Source organism: Cololabis saira, chromosome 22 (assembly GCF_033807715.1).
Source record: "Cololabis saira isolate AMF1-May2022 chromosome 22, fColSai1.1, whole genome shotgun sequence".
Classification (NCBI taxonomy): domain Eukaryota; kingdom Metazoa; phylum Chordata; class Actinopteri; order Beloniformes; family Belonidae; genus Cololabis; species Cololabis saira.
Genome location: NC_084608.1, coordinates 10522958 through 10544782, shown reverse-complemented (window position 1 = coordinate 10544782; position 21825 = coordinate 10522958). Strand labels below are relative to the sequence as shown.

The window sequence follows — 21825 nt, the reverse complement described above, 5'->3', positions numbered from 1 at the left end:
TGACACCAACGAAAAATTTATGAAATTTATATTTATTTACACACTGCTAATTTACACACACGACACTGTGTGTAGTTTTTTTTTTTTTTTTTTGACACTGCGTACAGGTGGATGGCCGTGATCATGGGAATGACAACATGGGGCCCTTAAGGGAGGTTTCTTACTGGCTACTGAGATGTCATTGATAATTGCCTTATGTTTGTTTAAGGAGGAGGATGTGGTCTTTGCGGTTACCACATTTTGAGATCTGTACAGTAAAAACAGCCTTCAATACTTTTTTAGTCCTCAAAACCCCTGATAGGAAACACTTTTGTAATAAAAGTAATTTAAAAAAAAAAACATTTTTTTTTTTTTTGGGCCTCATGGGCCCCCCAACAACTCGGGGCCCCAAGCAGTTGCCTGCCTTGCCTGTTCACAAGCTGCGCCCCAGTTTCACGCATCGGAGGCCAACTGATGTAAATCGAGCCCGTCGTTCCGTAACGACGGGAGCAGAATCTGAACGGCTCGTAAATCCACATCAGACTGGACGGCTCATCCGGGCGGCTGTACAGACACTGCAGAATCTGGTTGCTTTCCTCCTTCTCTGAGTTGGCAGGCTGAGGGGAGACCACTTTATATATGTAAAGGCAAGAGAAAACATGTTTTTCATAATAGGTCCCCTTTAAATTCCAACTTCTGGGACTGAATATTGTTGTTTAAAGGCATTTTTGTTTGGACACTAGTGTTAGGTGACATAATAGGTGATTTGAACTGTAAGAGACTCAAAGTTATGATGATTATACAGCTTCTAAGATTGAAATTTAGACTATGACTATAAAATAATCAGATATGCAATGAAGAAGAAGCCAAGAATTACCAGTACACTTAATAAAAAAACAGATAAAAATGCAGAGAGAATTCAATTAAGTGGGTGTGAAAGCTCTGCTGGAGGGAGCCACAGCCCCGCAGTTAGCAGCCATTCAATATCCATCGCCTCTGCTGCCAACAGTCCATAATCATTTCTGTTCAAGGGGTGTGTGACGAATAGAATCGATCTCTGTAGTTTCATTTCATTCAATAGCAACCATCTGTTTACTCTGTCAATGCTAGCAGATGTAATCATTATCAGCGAAGATGCCGCAGACGCAGGGCCTTTACAAAGAGACGGATGAGGTGACCTGAGCTCTGCTGCTCGGGGGAGGGAGATGACCACAGCAGCAGAACAGCTTCACCCAGTCCTGTACCTTTAAAGAGCAAGCCGGTGTCTGAAATGTCCCGGGGAAAAAAAAAGAATAAGGAAATACTTCAATGTATAATTTACTCCTAGAGCACTCCAAAACCTCTAAATCTGACAGGAAGGGGTTCTGAAATCTGCCTTTACGGTGAGATAGCAGCTCATATAGGAGCTAATGGTTCCTCCTGCTCCGCTGCTGCTACAGTAAATAAGTAACACACTCCAGACTGGAAAGTAGTACATGTGTGCAACACATAAACAAGTCCCTACGGACCATCGCCGACATTATTCCGCTGAAAAAGGGAGGAGAAAAAATCCTAATCTTGCCCGCGAATGTAAAAGGGAATGAAATGGCTTTGCTCGGTTCGGTTTCCATCATCCGGTCGCAGATCTCTCAGGCCGCCACTGTTTTTATTCGCGGTTTTCTTTCCCCCAGCTTGCCTGGAGCACACAGGAGCAGCATCGGGTCACGAGGTTGAGCTCTGGTTTTCCCTGGTGTGGGGTGGGTTTGGAAGTGTCTGAACGGGGAAGCAAATCAATAAATAAACTTACATACATGATACTTTTTTGTACGACGGAGTATTAGGGCCAAACTAAGACAAAAAGAGAATAATGTCGTAAAATTACGAGAATAAAGTCATAATGTTGCGAGAATAAAGTGGTTATTTATGAGAACTCTAACAGGAAGAGCAGTCTTCTCCCTGTGTTAAAATGAGGAATATTGAGCATCTTGTGAAGTTATATTTTGGTATCGGTTTCATAAATAAGGAAATACTTAATCTTTTGGCACATCAGCATCGAATTATTATCAGTATAAGGACGATTGTGCAAACGACTGCATCTATTTTGAAGAAGGAACCACACTGAGGAAAATCTTTATGTCTTTATGTCATCCTCATTGTTTCCTGAGAAACAACAAAACCTCTTTGAATGGCACGCATATGTAAACACTCATAAAGTTCTGATAAATTACGACTTTATTCTCGTAATATTACGACTTTATTCTCGTAATATTACGACTTTATTCTCATAATATTACCACTTTATTCTCGTAATATTACCACTTTATTCTCATAATATTACCACTTTATTCTCGTAATATTACGACTTTATTCTCGCAACATTATGACTTTATTCTCGTAATTTTACGACTTTATTCTCATAATATTATGACTTTATTCTCGTAATTTCCATTTTTATTGGTCTTAGTTTGGCCCTAATACTCCCTAATTTGCATACTGTATGTATTCACATTATTATTATTATTTTTTTAATAAATAAATATAGGGTGGGCAATGTATGAGAAGGATCAGATCATACACATAAATAAATAAATGATAATAATATTTAATTAATAACTAATAAATAAAGTAAAAGAAGGGGGTAATTAATTAATTAATTAAATAAGTTATGTAAAATATAATAATAAAAAAATCTATCATCATCAATATCCCAATCCTCTTTGAACATACAAAGCAGTAATAATGGCGATCAATACAAAAATACACACATTCATTCAAAAAAGAAAAGAAAAGGAAAATAAGTAACAATATATATATTTTTTTTTATTGAATGTAATGTGTGTATGTGTTGTTTTTTGTTGTTTTTTTTAGTTTTAATGTTCGTCACAGTTGTAAGTTCTACATTGGTTGTGTTAGCGCTCTACATTATTTAATGTCGTGTCAATGCAGCATTCCTTTTCATAGTTTATAAAAGTGCGTCATAAAAAGGCTTCGGGTGGAAATCTTACTCTTATTATTATTTTAATTCAGCCACTGTGTCACAGGCACACAGTAGGGGACTAATATCCACCGCACCGCTTTTTTTTAAGCACACTTGCACTTTTGTGTGTGCGTGTGCGTGTGCGTGCGCGTGCGCGTGCGTGTGCGTGTGTGTGTGTGTGTGTGTGTGTGTGTGTGTGTGTGTGTGTGTGTGTGTGTGTGTGTGTGTGCATCGCCTCAAGACCATGCCACCCCGCATTTCACTGCACACTGAGCAAGTGACAAATAAAAGCTTTGAATCTTGCATGGCAGCCTTAACCATTTATTGACTGTAGGACCTGTAACAGCATTAAAGGCTTAAATTTCCATGCGCTGTGGGACTTCATTCTGTATTCCGCCTCGAGGTATGTACATGCCACAAATAGTTATTTTACCAGGGTTTTTTAAGCATTTTCAAGCAAAGTCAGTTCTGAATAGGAACTTTAAATAATTTTTGAGACATGTTTTCCTTACAACAGTGAGATCGAGCAAAAACAAGAGAAATTGCACTGACCCACGATGTCTGAGTCAGACAGCAGAATGAAGCCGCGTTAAAAAACACAGCTCTCTTTCCAAAGGCTCTGTGTCAAGGCACTTAGTTTGAAGAGTTATCACTTTAAAGGGAACGAGGAACTCTTCCTGTTCCTCTCTTTCTGCCAGGAATCATTAGAGCCACGGTTAACAGCTCCTGTAAACTCGTGCTGCTGTGTAGCGGGCTAATTGTTCCTGAATTATGGAAAACGCGCTCCAGATGTATGTACAGTAACGCAATTATCTGTCTGTGGTTTCAGGGCAGGAACCTGTCTACAAGGGACGTTGGCTTCTTTCCAAGCGACGCAGTGAGGCCGTGTCCATGTGTAAGCAGCATCTCCTCTCAGTCTGAAGTAGTGGCTCATATTCTGCACCAGGAACTTGCCGTGTTACAGGAAATAAAGGTTGAACTCGAACAGAATGATCTTGTAAGACAGACTTCATATTGCAGAAGCTGGGTAATCGTGTGTGCTTGTTTTCCTCATCCCTACGCTGGATTGTCATGTTCCATTTGATAAAATGAAATCCAGTCTGTCCAGAAGGGTCAGGAACATGAGGCTCTCAGCAGAAAACAAGCTGCTATCACCATCTCTCGCTGCCGTAAAGATAAGAGGAGCGTTTGGCAGTTTTATTGAGGTTGTACAATGTAAAAGCATGTGTTATAGAGGAGCACAGCTTAAAAACCGTGTTGAAGCTGGCGCCAGGTCCTTGTTTTTATCGTGCTGTAGGTGCATGTGTGTGTTTGTGTTACCTGAGGACTTCATGTCAATAACAAAGACACATGTCCACTTCTGTTCTCTGCTGCAGGTCCCGAAGCCTGTCGATTACTCTTCTCAACTTTGGTACGTTTGTGCAGAACACCCCTCCCTTTCTGGGCTGTGTGTGAGCGCCGAAGGCCTAAGGCAGTGGTCCTCAACCTTTATTCAGTGATGTACCCCCTGTGAAATATTTTTTCACCCAAGTACCCCCTAACCAGAGCAAAGCACTTTTGGTTGTAAAAAAAAGACCTAAAACAGAGCACTGTGCCATCAGTAACTGATTTATTAAACATAAAAATATTGCTGCTACGCTTCAACCACGACTCCATCGTTGGTCCAAGTGATTGACAGGTGAAGCCAGGTGATTGACAGGTTAGGTGGAACCATCCTGGTGTGGGGGATACTCTGTGGTTTTAGGATAATAAGTTGTAATAGCCTACTCCTGAAGATAACATTTATTTTATGAATTTAGACTTATATTTTCCTCAATTATTTATGAAATATTTATTTTTAAAGGATTTTTGCATGGATGCTACTTTTTAAATATATGTATATTTTAAAATCTCACGTACCCCCCATTTGAGAACCACTGGCCTAAGGAGTTACTCCTGCTTTTGTTTGGCTGCAGGTTTGCCGGCCCTATGGAGAGGCTGCAGGCCGAGGCAGAGCTCCTCAACAGGGTCAACAGCACCTACCTGGTGCGCCATCGCAGCAAGGAGTTCACGGAGTACGCCATCAGCATCAAGTAGGTCCGCCCCGCGAGCCGGGAATAAATCCACCTGCATCTGATCACCTCTTACTTTAACCACTTCATCACATTTCCATGTCTTCAGTTATTAAATGTGGATTTCCTGTATAATGACATCATTTTTCGCTATTAAGAAATACAGTAGGGAAAATAAGAAGAAGATTAAAATACATATATATGCTTTAAGTTTGACCAAACTTGGTATTAACCATTAATATATATGCAGACAAGAAAAAATAAGAAAGAAAAACAGTATATAATCACCTTATATCCAAGTAAGAACTTAATAAGAAGACAATTATTTCAAACCTTTGGAGAATAACCATTCTGTTATCGTTTGGAAATGAGATAATAACCCTCCAGTATACAGTAATGTAAAGAAGGTATTTTTTAAAGCATCCAGACTTTTGCACCCGCTCAAGGCTGTTCTATCAGGGACAAATATGATAACAGGCCTTTTCTTTGTGGCCTAATTAAATGGAGAGTTCTCCTGCAGGCGACGTTACCATCTGGAAAATATAAAAGTCATTTACAGCAGTCTGGATACAGACTCAGGAAACAACTGACAAGATGGTACAACATGAACTGAGTAACTGGCGTTACGTCTAGTAACTACAGTCTCACATGACTAATTAAAGAAAGAAATGAGCCAAGAAAGAAAGAAAGAAAGAAAGAAAGAAAGAAAGAAATGAGCCTAAAAATAAAAAAATAAAGAAAGAAATGAGTCTAGAAAGAAAGAAAGAAATGAGCCTAAAAAGAAAGAAAGAAAGAAATGAGCCTAGAAAGAAAGAAAGAAAGAAAGAAAGAAAGAAAGAAAGAAAGAAAGAAAGAAAGAAAGAAAGAAAGAAATGAGCCTAAAAAGAAAGAAAGAAAGAAAGAAAGAAAGAAAGAAAGAAAGAAAGAAAGAAAGAAAGAAAGAAAGAAATGAGCCTAAAAAGAAAGAAAGAAAGAAATGAGCCTAGAAAGAAAGAAAGAAAGAAAGAAATGAGCCTAAAAAGAAAGAAAGAAAGAAAGAAATGAGCCTAAAAAGAAAGAAAGAAAGAAAGAAAGAAATGAGCCTAAAAAGAAAGAAAGAAAGAAAGAAAGAAATGAGCCTAAAAATAAAAAAAGAAAGAAAGAAATGAGCCTAGAAAGAAAGAAAGAAAGAAAGAAAGAAAGAAAGAAAGAAAGAAAGAAAGAAATGAGCCTAAAAAGAAAGAAAGAAAGAAATGAGCCTAAAAAGAAAGAAAGAAAGAAAGAAAGAAATGAGCCTAAAAAGAAAGAAAGAAAGAAATGAGCCTAGAAAGAAAGAAAGAAAGAAAGAAAGAAAGAAAGAAATGAGCCTAAAAAGAAAGAAAGAAAGAAAGAAAGAAAGAAAGAAAGAAAGAAAGAAAGAAAGAAAGAAAGAAATGAGCCTAAAAAGAAAGAAAGAAAGAAAGAAAGAAAGAAAGAAAGAAATGAGCCTAAAAAGAAAGAAAGAAAGAAAGAAAGAAAGAAATGAGCCTAAAAAGAAAGAAAGAAAGAAAGAAAGAAAGAAAGAAAGAAAGAAAGAAAGAAAGAAAGAAAGAAAGAAAGAAAGAAAGAAAGAAAGAAAGAAAGAAAGAAAGAAAGAAATGAGCCTAAAAAGAAAGAAAGAAAGAAAGAAAGAAAGAAAGAAAGAAAGAAAGAAAGAAAGAAAGAAAGAAAGAAATGAGCCTAAAAAGAAAGAAAGAAAGAAAGAAAGAAAGAAAGAAAGAAAGAAAGAAAGAAAGAAAGAAAGAAAGAAAGAAAGAAAGAAAGAAAGAAAGAAAGAAAGAAAGAAAGAAAGAAAGAAAGAAATTACCACTAAAGCTATGGTTATGTTAAAATCTTGTGTTTTTATTTTTCAATTTCTACATAATGCTTTATTTTGTGATGTACAAGGTAGTATTATACGTTTGTCTCAAGGTCTGCTGCTGACGGCGATCATTGTTTGTTGTTTCTTTGTTACGTGACAGGTTTTAATTTCTTTAGCTGGGTGTGACTCAGCAACGCTGCGTAACCTGACGGGTCCTTCTATAGCTGCTTGAAGGGTGACACGCTCCCCCTGAGGCGTGTGAGTGTGGGTAACCACGGCCCGGCCAAATGAGACCAGCATGCATCAGGGTTTGACCGGAAACCCACAACAACAACAGTCCCGGTGGTTTCTAATTAGAAGCGTTGAGCCGTTTTAGTTGGCAGTGAAGAATTAAAACGTACTTTCAAACCTTAGGGCTGCTGTGTGGTGAAAACTAGTCATCTTTTACTGTTCAGCCTCTGAGCTGGAACGCTTAATTTCACAAAGCAATGGGACTTTCTTTTAATTTAAGTTGAACTTCTCCCTGGCGGAGGAGGCCACATGCAGGGCCTTCATGTTCCGTCGGCCACGAAGCCCTAATTGCATGTTTACCCACAGCGTTTGAGCTCGGAGCAAGGAGGAATATTAATGCAAGGTTGTTCCAGGCTTTTTGAAAAGGAGAGGCGTGATAGATCGTTGGAGGAATTGTATTTGAAAAAGAGTTACTCACATCCACGAACGCTCCTTTCTGCTCTGAGCATCGTTGCTGTTCAGTCTTCTGATGGTGAATGTTTGAGAAAACGTATATTCAGTACTTCGTAAGATAGTCTTGGCTCTAATTCTCCTCGGGTTATTGTGAATCGGCCTGTTGCCCCTGTGAGTCTATAGATTGAAGCCACACCGCCAACTCTCATGCCCTGCCTTTAAAAACCGGGCTTGTGCCAACCGTTTCCTGGATTTTGTCTCAAAAACCGCTGGAAGGATCGAGAAACCGAGGCAGATTGTTGCAGCAGCGTTGCTGACAAAGCAACACTGGGGACGATGCATCTGTTATTTCTACACACTCTGACCAAAGCTCTTATTCCTGCAGCCAAAGACCCCCCCATTCCCCCCCATCAACCCCCTTGTTAATGCAAACCCAAGCGTGGCTCGGGGAGGCACGGTCGCTCCCAACCACCACCCATCATTCTCCGGTCGCAAACCTCTGGGACCGCGTGCGTTAGAGGAATGGCCGGGCTCTCCACAAGGGCCAGAGGCCGGCCACGGATCGATGGTGGTGATCAGGGAGGGAAATTACACTCATAACTTATTCAATGGCCCACAGGTACAACAACGACGTGAAGCACATAAAGATCCTGACCAAGGAGGGCAGCTACTACATTGCAGAGAACAAGAAGTTCAGGAGCATATTAGTAAGTCATTTTAGTCCGATCTTGTTTTATGTTTTTTTATTCACCACTGCAATTCATAAATAACTTATTCCGTTCATTTAATGAAGTGTCAAAACCTGAATTTTATTGTAGCAACGTGCGCAAAAATAGACCTACTGTAATTATGGCCGTGTTTATTTTAGCCCGAAGGGTTCAGCGTCATATTCTACACATCTGGTCCGTATATATTTCGATGCCAGGGGTCCTTGGATTTTTTTTCAAATATTTTCTGTGGCACTTAATTAAGTCGGGTAATGGAAATTAAAATTAGAGAATTAAAATTATTTGCTGGGGCTCCCGGTCGGGCAACTGGAGTCTGGTGGGGGCTCCTGCTCGCTTCCCTGACGCCCCGGTCTGACCTCACCCCTCATTGCAATATATAAATTACCAATTTTAATTCTAATAATTATTCTTGGCATTATCATGATGTATTTTTTTATGGTTTATTATTATATTAAGTTATGAAATCTCATGGGATGTTAAACTATAGTATTATTATATTGTTATATATTATAGTATGGTGATATAATTTGGTTATATGTTATAATATTTTATAAAAATTATGTTATATTAGGATATTACTATATTATTATTCTATATTATATCATGCTACACCACTCTATATCAATCAATCAATCAATCTTTTTATTTAGACTCGGGTCCATTAAAAAAGACAAACAAACATACAACAATTTAGACTGAGTTGGATTGTCATTGTCAACATTTTAACACAGGGATGTTAGCATTTACTTGTGGGCACTGCTGCACTTATGGACAGCACCAGAACAGCTACACATAAGAGGTTATATGAATATATATATATATATATATATATATGATAATTATTTATTTGTTTAACTTATTTACTCTCTTATTTAATCTTATGTATCTACTTTCATCACCTTATCTACAAACACACACACACACACAAACTGATGTCGTCTTTTGTCGTTGTTTGCACTGTATGTTAATAAATAAATAAAAAAAAAAAAAAAAAGGAAATTAAAATTAGAGGAAGTTAAAACTGTCATATTCAAGAAAAAAAAAACTAAGGTAAACGCAAGCCGTTGTGTGGCTGCTGGGGAGTCATGTGTGTGCACTTGTGTTTCTGTGGCTGTGCAGGAGCTGATAGAGTACTACAAGCACCACTCCCTGAGAGAGGGCTTTAAGAGTCTGGACACCACCCTGCAGTTTCCCTACCGGCAGCCGGAGAACGCCGCCGTGCACCGCCTCAACCGCTCAGGCAGCAACAGTGAGTAAAGCAGGAGTTACTGACTCCTGAACCACGGCAGCTCCCAGGCCTCCTCCTCATCCTCCACATCCTCCACATCCTCCTGATTTAAGGGTTCCAGTTAAAAGTAGAAACCTAGCACTTCCTCTTTTATATTTTTTTTTGTCTCAATTTTAGTTTCACTCTCTATTAAAGCTGATCAAAGACATCAAATTAGAGAGTCTGAACAAACAAATGTTACATATTTTGGTTAAATAGACTTTAATCATATTCAGGTTCCCCTCACATCTCTGTTAAGCGCCGCTTTAACTCACGCGACTGCTTCTGAAAAAAGCTGTGCAGCGATTCGTTGCTAAAGCGGTCCAGCCTTGGCTGATATTAATTGTTTTTGACTCAGCTATCAGGCAGTGGTTGGAGACTCCACCGAGCGTGTTATTAGATTTGATAACGCTCTCTGGCGGATTGCTGAAGATCAAGTCAATTTGAATTTCATGGGAGCAGAATAATTTCAACAAGTTAGAATTCATAATCTGACTTGAAACGTAAACATCTAATCCAAATGAAGATGCAGAGAGCCGGGACAGGCTTCAACCAACAAACACAGGAAGTTGCATGTTATCAGACATTATTTGCTGCTTTTAAGCATTTGATTATTTTTGAAATGTCCTAAAATATGAATGCAACTGACTACAAGTCAGATATTACATCTTACGTTAGCCTAATCTTACTTGAGTATTTACGTATTGCTCCAACTGTTATGGAGACTAATGAGGATTTCTCTGTCATTATTACACAAAAAGTATGTTTGAAACATTAAACATTAATGAATCTGCTAAAACTTATCACAATAATAATGAAAATGAGAAATTGTTGCATTGAAGGTCCCATATTACACGATGTCAGCCAACTCTTGTGTCTTCTGTGCGCAGCGCTGATCTGCATGGGCACGTTCTGCTTGTGTGAGCAGAAATGTGTTTAGAAAACAAAAAGAAAGCTGAAGAAGCTCCTTGTGTCAAAACTTTAGTGCTTAATCAATTGTGCACGTTTCAAAATGAAAGTTGGGGGTGTTACAGTTTAAGTCAGTTCTTAACCTTTTAGAGTCAACATTAGCATAATATTGGAGCTTTTAAGGGAAGAAAATCTATTACAGATACGTCTCTGTCACAGTTTGTGTTTCCATTAGAGCTGTTGCACATCACTTAAGTGATATTCGGAAGTGTTGATAAAACTAAGCTGTGAAATCACTGTTTTCATTAATTGATATCATGCTCCTCATGGGGGGGACATCCAGAACATCTTTGATTTTTGGCAAGTTCATTTTTATTTTGGGTGACAACTGCCACCTTTTTTTTCCTTTTGAGTAAATAGATAAAAACAGATGTCAAAAAGAAAAAAAAAAACAGATGCAGACGTGTGCAAAAAAATGTTGTCAAGGCAAGCTCCTCGTGCGTGGATCTAGCCACATCTGGGGGATTTCATTGTCCACAATTTCACAAAGGAACGATGTGTTCGAAACTTTAGGATGACTTTTGATTAGTTATTCAAGGCAATGACTTCACCCGCTGCACCTGCTGCATCATGTCAAAGGAAAATCATAGCTACGTCATGTGACCCGTAGATGTGGAATAAGTGTTTCCATTGCAGTTTCCTCCATCTGAACTTGAAACTGTGGCTTTGCAGATGTGATCAGTAGGTGATCAGTGGGTGAGGTGATGAGTTAAACACATTTTATGTGACAACATAAGCAGTTCCATCGTGTCTTCTGAACTGGTTTGCAACAGCACATTAATGAATATGTATGCAGCAGCTGATGTTGCTGCTTGACCCCGCTGCTGTCAGTCGGCCTTTACTCACTGGGCCTTAATGCAGAGGAATGCAACATCTGGTCACATACTTTTGTCCTGTTTTGTGCTGAAGTTAACTTTAAACTTTTGTTGTGTTTTGAAGTCAAACAACATGAAAACAGCAGAACAAAGTCAAACTACCAAAACTGACCTACCATATTTGTTATAAAACACATACTTTTTTCTTTTCTTGTGGAATTGGGTACAAAGAAGTGGAAAAGTATAATAATTCACCTACTCTATAGTTATATGGCTTGGCTAATAATCACAGGCATTGATAATAGAAGATTTGTTAATTATAAGAAGTTACTTGTAGTCAAATAAACCAAATGATGGTCTGTTATAAAAAATAAACCCACAACAATAAGACTGTGCAAAGCACTTGGGGACTAAAGTGATGACAGCTATCCATTGGTTTTGCCTGCTGTCAATCAAAATGCAGTACCCCCTCCCAAATATACAAACATATATAATATAATATACCACATCAAGTGGTACAAAAAAACATCAACATCTCTCAAGACCAAAATAGTTGTTTTGAATGAGGCTGTTAATATGTTTATTTATATACTGCAAAGTTGGATATTTTAACACGAGGGGCCAACAGAGGTTGGCTTGACAGACTCTAGTGGCCTCTTAAGGAACTACAACCTAAAGCCAGTCGCTGAAATCAAACACCAGTCTTCACAGGTGAGAATAAATAAAGCACAAATACTGTTCTTTAGGGTACAGTACATTACATGATTTCTAACCCCAAACATGGATTTGTCACATCCAGTGAGTATATTCCCACCATCCGCCGGGCGCCCATCTCATGATAACACTGCACAAAGAAATAAAAACAAAAACATTTTCATACAATCTCTGGCTCTGTAAACTAGAAATCTGGAACTTCTGGAGGGAAGAGCTCTGTCTACGTTTAAAATACAACAGACATGACATCATACAGAAATGCCTTACCCTACCTTTAAGTAGAAGTTTATATCTGTACTTTTCTTGAGTAATTATTTTTCAGATAATTGTTTGATTTTACTCACCTTTAATGTCTATCAAATATCTATTTACACTCCTGTTGCTTTAGTTTCAGAGTCTTTTATGAAAATTATTGATTTTCCATCACCAAGGTCAATTTTAACCAACATAAATTTAAAAGTCACATTTAGAAACAACAATCCTGCGTTGCATTTACAAACAACAGACGAACAAAGGTTTAAAAAGTATGCTGGTGTAAGCTTAAATGAGTTTTTCTCTGAAACAGATGGTTAAATAGTGTCTGAAATGTTTAGTCTTTAGTTGCGTCCCTGCGGTACGTCCCAGAGTCGGCACCTCTGGGGAGCCTCCCATCAGCCGGTCCGTGCAATCACAACGGGGTGTTTCCATGCGAAGCCTGCAAGCCTGCACTCGCTGCTGTTTCCAACACTGGCAACGTGAACAGATTGTCCAGGACTGTGTGTCTGCTTTAAAGCGGCTCCTGCGGTTCAACCTCAGCTTCGAAACACAAGTCCAGACAGCTCCGGTCCAAATTTGAGGTCCTGCTTCCTAGAGGCGGGCTGTGATGTATTCCCCCTCCCGTTCACATTTAAATGGCTCTTGTTTTGATCTCCATCTTCCCAGAGCACTGCAGGAAACCTCCTAATTAAAGTTTATGTTCTTTGAATAGCGGTACGCAAGATAAAAGTGACTGAATGGGAGTTTTTTACCAACAGCAGCGTAAACCCAGAACATAAACAAGCATGGAGCAATCCCGGCTGACGGCCTGTGTGGGACATCGGCCCGCTGATTGCATTCTAACACTAATCTCCGCTCTCTCGGGAAATGATACGGAGCATGTGCATGTGTGAGCTCTGGGTCTGCGTCACATTGTCTATTCCAGCTTGGCCCACAAATCAGATTGTGCAAAAATGAAGCATGTCAGATTCCGCCGGCGTCTCGGTGCCTGTGTGAAGTGGAGGGCCGTCCCTCTTCATATTGCTTCGTACCTAGACCCCATTAGGGTCTGCTGAGCTGTCTCTCAGTGCTTTGATTAGTATTCATTTGAAAAAAGCAGTGGAGCTCCGCTCTGCTTGCAGCATACCAATAACCTTGGACGCTTAACTTGACAACTGTATTGTTAGCAACGGCAGATTTCTCAGATAGTTAAGGTATGTATATGCGGGCGTCGGGATTCAGATTTCCAGCAGCCGAGACATCCTCCTCCTGGGTAGACCGCTCTCGTCTTACATCTTCTTTCTAGTCTTTTACAAAGGGGGTGAACAGATTTCCAAACGCGATACGAAGAAGCAGTTTGGCAGTAAATCTTCATTTCTTTGCTTTTGTGAGTTATGAAAGGGGAGAAGAGAAGACGAGTTCAGACAGAGCGGATGCCGCACAAACAGAACAACCACACGACCACAGAAGAAGAGGAATACAAACCTGCGACTGAACTCCACACACCTTAGTGTCTGGCAAAGACAAAGTTAGGATGTGCAGAGCATCATTCTAGTTTACTAACATCTTACATGCAGCAAAGTCAGACGATTAACAGGACCAAACGTCCGAAGACAGAATCATAGTTTTCCTAATCATTTCTCTTAGACCACTACCTCATGAGTTTTAGGCTGGTGCCTCCATTGCCTCCCAACTTCCACTGAAGAATCTTTCTGCTTGAATAACTTTTTAACATCAGCATCTTATCCTGCCCGTACTTGCGTCTATCTTTCTTACAGAATGTTCTGGATTTGCTTTTCAAAGTATCTCAGAGGACTGTGAGGGCTGAGGGTGCGATACCTTAACAGTGACAGGATCTGCTGCTCAAAGTAACGTTCGCCATAGTTTGAACCGTTTGAATCATTGCCCGGATCTTCTTTATCTTCTCAAAGAAGCACTAGAAGATGTTTAGAAATACTCTGGGGGGAAAAAGTTGAGCTGCAGGCGAGATGGAGGCACAAATATTAGAAAAAGTCAACCTTTAGACGCTATAAGCTACGGAGACACTACAGCTTCAGTAGACTCCAGCTACTGTAAATATATTTGAACCTAAGCTGATTGGTTTTTAAGTCAGGCGCCTCCTTTGTGTCTGCACCTGTGGCGATATTACAATCAGAGAAACGTCTATGTAAACATGCACACGAGTTCCCTGTGTGCTCCTTTTAATTTAATGCACCAAGCGGAGATGTCATCCCTCTTTAATGTTGCAGGAGTCACTTTAACCCAGTTGTGTTGTGTTTAGCAGCGTTGCCTCAGAGAAGGAAGGTTCTGCTAGGAACCTGCACGTTAACGGCCTGTTAGGTTCTTTAGAGCTTCTAAATGGGATGTACACATGTAGGTGGGAGCTTGGGTGGTGGTCTCTCTGTCTCTGGCCGTGGGAGCCCACTGATGGACTGGTGGTCTGTCAGCAGTACCTCCCGTCTCTCTCTCTGTTACCCGGTCCAGACCCCCGGGACCCTTTATAGGAAAAGAGAATATAGAAGATGGATGGATAGCAACCTCTCTCCCCATACGAGGCATCTGTGCGTTTATTGTAAAAACCAACCACCATTTATCAAAAGTGCTGGTGCAGAAAAGTATAGAATACATATATATATATACATATATATATATATATATATATATATATATATATATATATATATATATATATATATATATATATATATATATATATATATATATATATATACAGGACTGTCTCAGAAAATTAGAATATTGTCATAAAGTTCTTTATTTTCTGTAATGCAATTAAAAAAACAAAAATGTCATACATTCTGGATTCACTATAAATCAACTGAAATATTGCAAGCCTTTTATTATTTTAATATTGCTGATTATGGCTTACAGTTTAAGATTAAGATTCCCAGAATATTCTAATTTTTTGAGATAGGATATTTGAGTTTTCTTAAGCTGTAAGCCATGATCAGCAATATTAAAATAATAAAAGGCTTGCAATATTTCAGTTGATTTGTAATGAATCCAGAATGTATAACATTTTTGTTTTTGTAATTGCATTACAGAAAATCACAATATTCTAATTTTCTGAGACTGTCCTGTACATACATATACTCATACATATACATATACTACTATATATTTATATAGTAGTATATAGTAGTATACCATAACTTACCATATACCATAATTTTTATTTATATATATATATATATATATATATATATATATATATATATATATATATATATATATATATATATATATATATATATATATATATATATATATATATATATATATATATATATATAATAAATAAAAATATATGCTGATGTGGATCCCTCCATATTCTTTGGATCACAGTTAGAAGCTAAATTAATTTTCAAGTCAGACTGAGTCAGTTCAGTCTGAACAAATGTTAAATATCCACTGTTGTCAAGGAGATAAGAGGAGCTAAAGTTTTATGTTGTGAAATGTTTCTGTCTGCAGATACAAACACAATCATACTGTAGTTTCTCTCTGCGTTGCTGTGAACAATAATAACGATAAAAAAACAGATTATAAAACATGAAAGTTAAATCAGCAGTGCGTACACCTGGTTTCATAGTAACTAAAACTAGTAACTGGTAGTTACCACAATATCTCCCGTGCTTGATAAATACATGTGAGATTATACTAAGGTAGTATTAATATATAAGCTACTATATAGTTCTAGGTATGTGTGGGTGTGTGATCTGAACTACTGCAGCATCTGCTGTCATGTTGCTGTAGATGTCTTGTTCAGCAAGGAAAATTGACTTTTTTATCAAAGCAAACTGTTTTAGATCTGAAAACAAGTCAGAAACATTTGATCTATTTTCTCCTGTGCCTCTCTCTTTCCCTCTGCCACCCCCCATCGCTGCCTCCTCCCCGGTCACATCTCTCTGCTCCCCGCCCGCCCGGCCCGCGCTGCCATAGCTCCATTGCTCTGCGGCCTCTCTCTTGTAACTCCTGCCGGCTACAGCTTTGTACCTCCTTCCTCTGCTCCCTTCTGGTCAGGTACAGGTATCGCTTCTCTCCGTCTGTCTCGGCTCCTGTCTCCCCCGCCCTTTCATGGCTAAGGCTTTTCTCGGCACGCTGGCTGTGAGTCGGTGCATTCCCGTCATGGCATGAACCTCAGCTTCTACATCCCATCGCGCCATCACAACTCTTACACAGCTGTGTGTGCATGCGGGGGGGAAAAGGACTGTTTATGTTTCACTGTTGCATGAGCCGTGTGTGAGTTTAGTGTGTGTGAGGCAGAAAACAAAGAGGTGCGAGGTGTTTTCTGAGGTATACGTAGCCGATTGTGTGTTTGTGCGTGTGTGATTGTGTGTATCTGTCAAAGTAAAGGTGGAGGTGTGCAACTGCACACATTTCTTCTATATTAGATATTCCTTCCCCACGGCCAGATTGTAAAGGTCTGACATTCCATTTCCAGCTGTCAGCTTAGCCCGGGCCGACCTAGCAGTCGTGTCTGGAAAGCAGGAGAAGCAGCAGGGCGGGATGTAGCGGCGGTAACTAGCTAACCTGCTCCACATCTGTCTCTCACACGGCTGCCAGTTCGACAGGAGACATCTAATCTCAGACACACGGTTGTCAGAGCCGTCGAGCTGGACCGCTGCAACAAAAACCCGGGAACTCGGGCTGCGAGTGGGCAAACACGTGCACGTCCAGGCGGTTGGACGGGCAGTAATGAGGCCGGAAGATACTCGGGCCTTTGTTAGTCAGATGTAAAGTTAAAATAATTCATTAGCTGAAACCATTTATTTATTTATATAAAGGTTTAGATAACAGGGACAATGCACATTAATAACACATTTAAACAAATATAAAATGTGCCGGAATTAGCCAAAAAGGCTATTTTGCATCCGCTGTCCCTGGACTGGTGTAAAAATAGTCAACCTAAAAGAAAGAATTATTAGATACAATCAATAAAACATTTCCGATTAAAAAAATAAAAAAAATAAATATAAAAATATAAATAAATAAAAAATTAATTTGCATCATATCTGATGTAATTCATTAGCTGAAACCATTTGCATCATATATAGATACATACTATTAATATATGTATTTAAAAAAGGCATTTATTTGAGGTGCAGAATGTTCTTTGAAACTGGGGTTGGGTAGCGTGGGGGCTTTTGCTCTGTTTTTATTAAAATCATTAAAAAAATAAAGAAGGAAGCATATTTGACCTCCCTTACTTAGAGATAGTGAATGTTATTAGTGCAATGAAGTTTATAATAATGCTCCAAATTTCTGATCTGAGCAAAAAAGAAGAAATACGGCAGCTTTGCAAATTGTTGCATAAATTAAGTCAAAATTTCAGTAGTTTCGACATTTAAAAAAAGGATAGATAGATAGATAGATAGATAGATAGATAGATAGATAGATAGATAGATAGATAGATAGATAGATAGATAGATAGATAGATAGATAGATAGATAGATAGATAGATAGATAGATGGATCAGGGATCTGTCTGGATGTGTGTGAATATGTAAATATTCAAAAAAAGCGTTTTTAATATGCATCAACCTTCTTTTGTTATTCTTACACATCCACCTTTGTTGTTTTTTTTTTCTTTTTTTCAGTGCTCACCCCCAAAGTGATTGGTGTGGCGATAGCGAGGTACGACTTCAGTTCCCGGGACACGCGGGAGCTGTCGCTGCAGGAGGGCGACGTGGTCAAGATCTACACCAAATCCGGAGCCAACGGCTGGTGGAGGGGCGAGGTCAACGGCAGGGTGAGTGGCGGCGCGAGCGGCATGGAAAAGGAAATGTTGGAATGAGATGAATTCACTTGAGGTAGCTGGTTATGTGTTCCAGATGTTTTAGTATCTGTTCTTTGTCATTCAGATAACTTTCATTTCCACATGTCATCTGCTGCTCGTATTCAAACTTGCATCCTTAAATGTCTCCGCCAAAATCAGACAGACTTCTGCAGAATAATTATACACGTATTGCTTTTGCAAATGCACATAAATATGCAACATATAACAACTCCCACTCAGAAGATGCCTGTGAGTTTGGAGACTTAAAAAGAGTGTAAACATGTGTGTTTCTTAATTGTCCTTTTGTACGTAGCTTTACTCGGGCCGTCAGCCGCTCAAAACAATTGGTGCTACTAGCTCAGATAAACAGTTGGAAAGCAGTTGTCTGGGCGTTTTATCATAATTGGATTCAGTTCATTTTAATTCACAGCAAAGTCATCTCAAGTTTACAAACTTAAATACAGGAAACAGAGCAATCCAGTCGTGTCAAATCGTGCAAAATCCAGTTCATTCCAGCTGATTCCAGCATCCAGATGAAGTGTGAGAGGCCAACAATCAGAGGTCATCGCTCTGAGACAATGTTGCATTATTGCAGCAACAATGACATATAGATACAAGGAGATTATGTCATCAGTGAAGCTCTCCCTGAACACAGGGTTTATCAAAAAGATCTGATCTTGAAGATAAAGAGATAAAGTTTGCAAAAATGACTGCTAGACTATACGCATGATTACAGTCTCAAAATTAGAATTCCACACTTTATATTAAACATAAATGGGAGAAGGAAGCTCAAATAAAAATATCAGACGAGGATTGGTGAAACATTTGTAAAACCAAATTGAGCACTTCAAGTTCAGGTCTATGAAGGGAATTTACGTGGAAAAATATGATAAGATTTTTCATCATTCCGAAAATGAAACATTCACAGAAAGATCAGCCAGGAAGTGGATAATGCTGGAGGGAATGTGGAAACCCCCAGGCAGATCATTTCCACATCTTCTGGGACTGAAAGATCCAGCCCTACTGGGGGGATATAATAAATATAATCAACTCAATAATGGGTTTAGAAATCACACAAGATGTCAATATGATATATCTTGGGAATATCCCTTCCACACTTGACCCAAGTGACAAATGCCTGATTAAAATAATGTTAGCAGCCAGTAAGAAAGCTCTAACAAGGAGGTGGATAAGTAAAAACCTCCTGGCAAAAGAGGAATGGAGAGGAATTGTAAATTAAATATATATTATGGAAAAAATAACCTTCTCCTTGACCCTCAATATAGGTAAATTTAATACTTACTGGTGGAAGTGGTCATCTTATTTTGATGGGTGAAGAATAGGGTGTGGAGGTGTGTGTACATCTTTGTGCGAATATGGAGGTGTTTATGAAGATAAACAGTTGTACATGTTCTTCTCATCCCTCTGTGTGGGAATATATGTATGTGTAATTGATGGCCTAGGATTTATGTTTGGGACTTTTGATGGAGGTTTCACTTCCAACGCTACCATGTGGCTTTCCCTTTGCTGTTGATATCAGAGTGGCTTTTGTTTTGCTTTTGATTTTATGTCACTGTTACATTTTTTTTTTTACATGTCCAAAATATACAAATCTTTAAAAATAAAGTTTAAAAAAAACAAAAAGAGGAAGTTTGCATCCCAAACAGCAAGTGGGAGCTGGTTCCTCAGGAGAGGAGGCTGGTACCTGAAGGCTCTGCCTCCGTCTCTCCAGATCATCACTATTAGTTACATCTGGTCGATAACAGAACATATTCATTGATCTTTGAACACCTAACCTGCTGAAATACGATCGTGATGGTACAAGATATAAGTGTCAGATACTGAGGTTCTGCTGACTGCAGGAAAATCACTGTCTGAAAGTCAGAGGTGTCAAGTAACAAAGTACAAATACTTCGTTACCTTACTTAAGTAGAAATTTTGGTTATTTATACTTCATTGGAGTAATTCTTTTTCAGACGACTTTTTACTTTTACTCCTTACATTTTCACGCAATTATCTGTACTTTTTACTCCTTACATTTTAAAAACAGCCTCGTTACTCTATTTCATTTCGGCCTTTAAAAAAAAACTATCCAGTTAAATTGCTCCATCCGGATAGAGTGAATTTGGTTGTGGTTGTTTCAGATGTTCTTGTCCAGTTTTGTTCTTACATCCGTTCCCTCAGATTCCTGCAACTAAACTTGGATGTACATTCCAATAAAGGTTAGGATAAATGATAACATGCCTCTGAAGTTTGACTTTTTGCACCATTACAATACTTATAGGCAACTAGTCATCATATCTCCTGCTCTCTGAAACACATGTTAATGCTCAATAGTACACATATATGCTTCTTTAATATATTTGCATTATAGTAAGATGCATTCATTTTCAATGGCTTTTGTCCTTAATGGCTTTTTCCCCCTTACATTACTTTTACTTTTATACTTTAAGTAGTTTTGAAACCAGTACTTTTATACTTTTACTTGAGTAAAAAACTTGAGTTGATACTTCAACTTCTACAGGAGTATTTTTAAACTCTAGTATCTATACTTCTACCTGAGTAATGAATGTGAATACTTTTGACACCTCTGTTGGAAGTTAAAGAATGTCCGGGGAAACGGTTCCCCGTGTTGGACGAGCCACCACACCGTCCTGACTGCTTCTCTCCCTTTCCCTTCCCCACCAGGTTGGCTGGTTTCCATCCACGTACGTGGAAGAGGGTGAGGAGTGAAGGTCTCGCCCGGGAAGGAGCGTCAGATCAAAGAAGAAGCGCGGCGGTGGAGCGAGCGACCCGGGCCTCTGCACGGCTGCAGGGGGAAGGCAGCGCCTCCCCGTCCTCCACCGCCCTGTTGCCTACAACCATCCCAGAGGCCTTCGCCGCAGAAAAAAAGGGCTACGATACATCACAGATGCAAAGATGCTCCATCATCTCTGGTGGACTGTGGTCGTGTGGCTAAGCGGCTCCACCAACAAAGCAGCTTGCCTGTCAGCGGGGAACAAGCACTCGCCAGACACCTCCGCTCTCCCCTCCTTTACCTCATCCATCCATCTATAATTCATCTCTGGCTTCCTCCCGGCCCCAGCCGCCCGGCAGCCTCCCCAACGCCTCCGACTCCCACCTGTTTCCGCCTGCCAAGTCAGCCACCGCCACAACTGTCACAGGCGAATTCTCAAACACCGCTCTGTCATTCATCCGCTCATCCATTCATCCATCACTCCATGAGGGAATAGAGTCGTCTGAGTGGAGGAGGAGAGCGGGCGCTGCAAAGCTTCTCTCTCTGTTCCGTCTGCCATCCCCACTCCGGCGCGCTCTGAAGGGATTTCAGCCCGTTCTGACCTTGCCTGTGTGTTTGCTGCACAAATGCACGCGGTTATTGACGACCCGGCGGCCCGACTTCACACACCACCCACCGCTCATCCCCTTAAGATTACAATGGCTGCAGCGTCTCAGACACACAGTCTTACAGGAGACGGAGGAGAGGGATGGTGTCGGATAGCGCAGCGCCGGCAATTGATCGCTGTTGTTCCTATTTTCCTCCCACCTCCTATATTCTTTATCTCCGGCCCGGCCTCTCATGTTTTTTGTTGTCTTGGCTGTGAGCGATTTTCTGCTCTTATCTGTGGCAGCTCTGTCAGCAAAGGCCCATTCGCTGAGCCTTTATCTTATTGGCTGCATTAGCAGCTTGTCTACGGGGGAGCCGCGCTACCTGGAAGCCTCTAGTTGTGAATGATAGTTGTGGAGTCGTCGCGCGCAGGAGCGACGGCCCATTCAGTTTAATTGCGTTCTTGCACAGCTGTTTGTTTGAGGATCTCA

General features: G+C 39.7%; 1 protein-coding gene across 2 annotated transcripts in view; it reads left to right on the top strand.

Annotated features, from left to right (window-relative positions):
• LOC133422904 (guanine nucleotide exchange factor VAV3) overlaps positions 1-21503 on the top strand; it is a 105336-nt gene extending 83833 nt beyond the window's left edge. For both annotated transcript variants that reach the window (XM_061712928.1, XM_061712929.1), the window contains 7 exons: positions 3765-3830; positions 4312-4346; positions 4891-5007; positions 8109-8196; positions 9337-9466; positions 17831-17982; positions 20698-21503. In XM_061712928.1, the coding sequence (XP_061568912.1) occupies positions 3765-3830; positions 4312-4346; positions 4891-5007; positions 8109-8196; positions 9337-9466; positions 17831-17982; positions 20698-20742 (633 nt within the window). In that variant the 3' untranslated portion in view covers positions 20743-21503. The remainder of the gene's footprint in view (positions 1-3764; positions 3831-4311; positions 4347-4890; positions 5008-8108; positions 8197-9336; positions 9467-17830; positions 17983-20697) is intronic.
• The last annotated feature ends 322 nt before the right edge of the window (positions 21504-21825 follow it).